At 45.4% G+C, this 6,130-nt stretch overlaps 1 protein-coding gene across 2 annotated transcripts; it reads left to right on the forward strand.

Moving 5' to 3' along the window:
• The first annotated feature begins 759 nt into the window (after positions 1–759).
• LOC123156230 (DEAD-box ATP-dependent RNA helicase 42) lies at positions 760–5,821 on the forward strand. Of its 2 annotated transcripts, none has more exons than XM_044574379.1 (2): positions 760–4,098; positions 5,458–5,821. In XM_044574379.1, exon 1 carries the CDS (start codon positions 874–876, stop codon positions 4,036–4,038), a length of 3,165 nt encoding a protein of 1,054 aa, XP_044430314.1. In that variant the 5' UTR covers positions 760–873; the 3' UTR covers positions 4,039–4,098; positions 5,458–5,821. The 2 variants fall into 2 exon arrangements, with proteins under 2 accessions (XP_044430314.1, XP_044430315.1); XM_044574380.1 differs by lacking the exon at positions 5,458–5,821 and adding an exon at positions 4,749–5,078.
• Positions 5,822–6,130: the final 309 nt, after the last annotated feature.

Raw genomic sequence — 6,130 nt, forward strand, 5'->3', positions numbered from 1 at the left:
AAACATGTTATATATGAAATTTGATTAGAAAAATATGTAGAATATGAATATGAGATTATTTTCACTTGTTAAGTATTTTTAAATATTATTTTGGAATATATTTAAGTCAAACCAATGATTTTTAAATTATCCATATCTTTTAAACTGTAACTTTGATTTTAACATATTATATATGAAATTTTCTTAGAAAAATACGTGGAATCTAAATATGATGTTAATTTTACCTGTTAAATATTTTTAAAATATCATTTTGGGAGCAAACTTATAATTTATAGCGTAATATCCCTTTTCCTTTCATACCGGTGGCGACCCGGATTGCAAATAAACACCCTACTATAATAATATAAGGAAAAGAAAGCATCAATAACTACACATGCATACCTCTGAAAAATCTCTCAGGGGAAAACAACAAATTTCTCATTGTGAGAGTGAGAGAAAGCGAGCGAGCGAGCGAGCGAGCGAGAGAGAGAGACGCCTTAGAATTAAACATATTCAAACACATTTTTGTTTTGTTTTGTGTGAACACCGAGGCCATCGCCGGCGAGGGTGAGAAGGAGAATAAGCGGCAACACAAATATGATATCTCGCAAAAATAAAAAAGATAAACCTATTTGTGATCTTGAGTGATGGTTGTTGGGTTAAGAATGTGTTTTATGTTTTCTCTTTCGTTGCAATCGGGTTCTTTGCTAGTTGAACCCAAAATCGTCGGAAGGCTTGGCCAAACCGGGCGACGGCATCTAAACAACTTGCAATAATATCAAGTCGAGAAAACAAGAAAGCGAAAAAGAATCTTAGCCCCACCGCACCACACAACCGCGTCTAGGGTTTCCGCCTCCCTGAGCTTTGCGTTCCCCGCTGTCGATCGCCGCCGCCATGTCGTCTGGCGACGATGACCGCATCACCGTCTCCAAGCACCACCACCGGGACAAGGACAAGGACCGCGACCACTCCTCCTCTCGCCGCCACCGCGACAAGGACCGCCCCTCCTCTCGCCACCACCGCGACGACAGGGACGGTGAGCGGGAGCGGGACCGAGATCGCGACCGCCACCACAGAGACAAGGAGCGGGATCGAGAGGAGCGGAAGGCGCGGGAGCGGGCGGAGAAGGAGCGCGAGAAGGAGGAGAAGAGGGAGAGGGAGAGGGAGGAGAGGGAGATGGAGAAGGAGAGAGAGCGGGCGCGTCGTCGCGAGGAGCGGGATAGGGAAAAGGAGAAGTCGAGGAGGCGGGAGGCGGTCGATGAGGAGGAGAACGAAGATCGTGACCGCGACCGCAAGCGCCGCCGTCGGTCCTTGCATCGGCACCACCACCGTGATGTGGAGCCAGAGGAGACACCGCTGACAAGGGAGGAGGAGGAGGATGCGGAGGAGGTGGAGAGACGGCGGCAGAAGGAGGAAGACATGGAGGCTGAACAGCAGCGGCTTGATGACGAGATGGAGCGGCGCCGCCGCCGTGTTAAGGAGTGGCAGGAGAAGAAGCGCCGTGAGCAGCAGCAGGAGGATGGTACCAGTGGTGGTGCAGCTGCCATTGAGGCTGATGGTGGAGGCAAGTCTGGGAAGAAGTGGACCTTGGATGGTGAGGAGTCGGATGAGGAGGATGTGAAGAAGTTGGAGGAGAATGCTGGCACTGGTGCCATGGATGTTGACCTACCGAACATGGATAATGGCAGTAACGGCGGGGCTGGTTTGGAAGAGGATGAGATTGATCCCCTCGACGCGTTTATGGACTCCATGGTGTTGCCAGTGGTTGCAAAGCTCGAGAGTGCCGCAACAGCGATGGAGAGCGTGCTTGCTGACAATGCAGGTTGTTTGAATGACAAGAGTGTGAAGGATGCCACAAGTAATGAGGATAAGAAAAGACAGATGATGGCAATTGGGAGAATTATGCAAGGGGATGACTCTGACTCAGATTATGATGATGCTAATAATGGCGAGGCTGGATCAGATGATGAGGATGATGCAGAGTTCATAAAACGTGTCAAGAAGACGAAGGCAGAGAAGTTGGTTATTGTTGACCATTCCAAGATTGATTACCAACCATTCCGGAAGAATTTCTATATTGAGGTGAAAGACATAAAAAATATGCCAGCCGAGGAAGCGGCGGCCTACCGGAAGCTGTTGGAGCTCAAGGTGCACGGGAAAGACGTTCCGAAGCCAATAAAGACATGGATCCAGAGTGGTCTGACAAGTAAGCTACTTGACACTATCAAGAAGCTTGGTTTTGAGAAACCGATGCCTATACAAGCACAAGCGTTGCCAGTCATAATGAGTGGACGTGATTGTATAGGGGTTGCAAAGACTGGATCTGGTAAGACTCTAGCATTTGTCTTGCCCATGCTGAGGCATGTCAAAGATCAGCCGCCTGTTGTGCCTGGGGATGGCCCTATTGGGCTTATTATGGCTCCTACGAGAGAGCTTGTGGTGCAAATATATTCAGACATAAAAAAGTTCTCCAAGGTGCTCGGCATCAACTGTGTTCCTATATACGGAGGTTCTGGGGTTGCCCAGCAGATCAGTGAACTGAAGAGGGGTGCTGAAATTGTTGTTTGTACACCAGGCAGGATGATTGATATCCTTTGCACTAGCAGTGGCAAGATTACTAACCTTCGAAGAGTGACTTTCTTGGTGCTAGATGAAGCTGATAGGATGTTTGATATGGGTTTTGAGCCTCAGATTACTCGAATCGTTCAGAACACCCGTCCGGATAGGCAGACTGTCCTTTTCTCTGCCACTTTTCCACGGCAGGTGGAGATACTGGCACGTAAAGTGCTGACAAAGCCTGTTGAGATTCAGATGGGTGGGAGGAGTGTCGTGAACAAAGATATCACACAACTGGTGGAAGTGCGACCAGAAAGTGAGAGGTTCTTTAGGCTGTTGGAATTGCTTGGGGAGTGGTTTGCAAACGGAAAAATTCTTGTTTTTGTACAGTCGCAAGATAAGTGTGATTCTCTACTGAAAGAGCTGTTCCAGCACGGATACCCATGTTTGTCTCTACATGGTGGAAAGGATCAAAATGACCGTGAATCAACTCTTGCTGATTTCAAGAGTAATGTATGCAGCTTACTGATTGCTACCAGTGTTGCTGCAAGGGGTTTAGATGTGAAAGATCTTGAGCTTGTTGTCAATTATGATGTAACTAATCATTATGAGGACTATGTTCATCGGGTCGGGCGAACGGGTCGTGCTGGTAGGAAGGGCTGTGCTGTAACTTTTATTTCTGAGGAAGAGGAACGCTATGCACCAGACCTTGTTAAGGCTTTGGAGCTATCTGAACAGGCCGTTCCAGAGGACCTGAAAGCCTTAGCGGATCGATTTATGTCAAAGGTCAAACAGGGGACAGAGCAGGCCCATGGAACAGGCTATGGTGGAAGTGGTTTCAAGTTCAATGAAGAAGAGGAGGAAGCACGGAAATCTGCAAAAAGGGCTCAGGCAAGGGAATATGGATATGAGGAGGACAAGTCAGATTCAGATTCTGACGATGAAGGAGGTGTGCGTAAACAGGGAGGTGATGTTGCAGCACAAGCTATTGCTGCTGCTCAAGCTGCCGCTGCTTTGGCTGCTGCCAGGGCTACTAGTAATGCCCAGCAGCAAGTACCAGCCACAACGGCTGGCTCCTTGCTTCCTCTGCCGGTCGCACCTAACCAACAAAACAATGAAGCCACACAACGAGCACTTGATGCTGCATACAACTTACAGAAAAATTTGGCAAGGATACAGGCCCATGCAGTTCCAGAACACTATGAAGCGGAGCTTGAGATTAATGATTTCCCACAAAATGCTCGCTGGAAGATCACTCACAAAGAGACATTGGTTCCCATTCAGGAATGGACTGGAGCGGCAATTACTACAAGGGGAACCTTTATTCCTCAAGGCAAAATTGTTGGTGCTAACGAGCGCAAGCTGTACCTGTTCATTGAGGGCCCCAATGAGTCTTCCGTCAAGAAGGCGAAAGCAGAATTGAAGCGTGTCCTTGAGGATTGTGCCAACCAGGCACTGAATCTTCCAGGTTCTGCTCAAACCGGAAAGTATTCTGTTCTTTGATCTGCAGTTTGTATAACAAAATGGATAAAGTATGGGAGATGTTGAAATTTTCTTGAGAAGGTACGAAGAATTTATGTCATAGTCATCATAGATAGTCATCATAGATTAAATATTAACTGCTTATGTGTAGACTGATAACTCCGCCTATGTTGTCTCAACATAGCCAGTCCCAAGCCCGGGTAAAGGAGGAGGGTTGTGATAGGCTTGGCGAGCCAACGTAAAAACTCAGCCACTCTTATGGAGATGAAACCCAAAAGATTTTCGTTGGGGAGTTAGTTGCGAGATCTTATGGGTTTCACCTCTAGCCTACCCCAACTTGTTTGGGACTAAAGGCTTTGTTGTTGTTGTTGTTGTTGTTGTTGTTGTTGTGTGTAGACTGATATGCAAAATCGCACATGACATTTCCCTTTTTTCCTCCAAGCATCATAATTCCCAAATTATGTATTTCAACTTTCTTATCTTGTACTCCCAGATATGCAACTATTTTTAGTGCAAAGTACCATGTTTCTTTTTGACAACTACTCCCTCCGTACTTGTCCGAGGAACGGATGTATCTAGATGTATTTTAGTTCTAGATACATCCATGTGTATCCATTTCTACGACAAGTATTTCCGGACGGAGGGAGTATATTGCAAAGTACTACCATGTTATTTTTTGTTTGCATATTTTTATTTACTAACCATCTTCTGGGTCTATTTTCACATTGCAGCTTACCGTGGTTTGCAGATCACAATCCAATTGTTGGACTTCAGATATGCAACTATTTTTTAAAACTTTAAGCCATTATATTAGGCAGCTAGCAGTTACTTAGTGCCATGTGGTTATTGTGAAAACTGTCTAGCTTGGAACGTTTTGACAATTTCTATAATTCTTTTGACAAACTTTTATTGCCTTTGGACATAAGGCTTAGAATGCTGGTCACTGTTGTGAACATGCAGTTTACTGTTGTGAACACTAAATGGAGAATGCTGCCTTCCTTTTTCTTTTTCATGCAGTTTACTGTTGTGAGCACTAATTGGAGAATGCTGCCTCCCAGATATGCAGAATGCTGCCTTCCATTTTTATGTTCCACGCAGTTTACTGTTGTGAACGCTAAATGGAGATTCATGGTGTACTGTTCACCATAGTATTGTTGGGAATAAAAACTTAAACGCCAAAGGGGCGCTGAGTTTTCTGGTGCAACTTTGAAGCTGTGCACTTAGGGAGTGATGACGAAAGCAATAGTTTACTACTAGCACTTAATTTGAATTTATCTGTGTTAAATTTGTGGTTTGGTTTAGATTATGCGCCATTTCTACCTTGTTTTTTTTGAAACGCCATTTCTACCTTGTGAACTTGTAGCCATGATGCTTTCTGTAGATATGATGCTCTTTTTTTTTTGAAACAAGAAGACATGATGCTCTTGTTTTGTTCTTCAGATGCACTATACTGTTGCAAGCAGAGAATCGTGTTTCTGAGGCGGTGGTGCGACTGGTGGTCGAAGAGGCTGGGGGCCCATATTTTCAGAGATAGAAAGATTGTGCTTGTTATCATGTACTCCCTCCGTCCCAAAATGAGGGAGTAATTTGCTGCTGCAGTTGAGTGACAACAGTTTGCTTCGACGGCGTAGGTCGCGTTGATGTTTTGTACCTGTTACCTGTGCTGAAGACGAAACTATTGAAGAGGTACGGTATCGATGGTACGGCAAAAGTTTTTGGTTGGCGTAACACTGCTAGACCCCTGAAAAATGTACACTTAATCTGACCACTTATGCGGCGAAAAATTTAAAACTTAATTTGTCAATTGCCCCCTTGAAAAACTTATTTTGTAATCTTGCCCCTGCAATTCGCGCCTAACGACCAGACGCCTGATAGGCTGATACAGGTGACGGTGCCATCTCACCAGATGCATTTTACCGTGGCAGAGCATTTTGTCTACAGTGATTATCTGCTGTAAATAGTATTTCAGCTCTCTGACTTGCCTCTACTATATTTTACACAAGAGTATTGCAGCGTCCCTGCCTTCCCTCCCAAAGTCAGAGGAGACGGTTCCCTCGTCGAGACGCCTATGATACACGTGATGGTGCCTTATCCCCAGATGAGTTTGGTCGTG

This window comes from Triticum aestivum, chromosome 7B, assembly GCF_018294505.1.
Source record: "Triticum aestivum cultivar Chinese Spring chromosome 7B, IWGSC CS RefSeq v2.1, whole genome shotgun sequence".
Lineage (NCBI taxonomy): Eukaryota > Viridiplantae > Streptophyta > Magnoliopsida > Poales > Poaceae > Triticum > Triticum aestivum.

What these genes read in the sequence shown, in the direction of transcription:
- LOC123156230 (XM_044574379.1), top strand. Translation starts at nt 874, where the DNA reads ATGTCGTCTGGCGACGATGACCGCATCACCGTCTCCAAGCACCACCAC.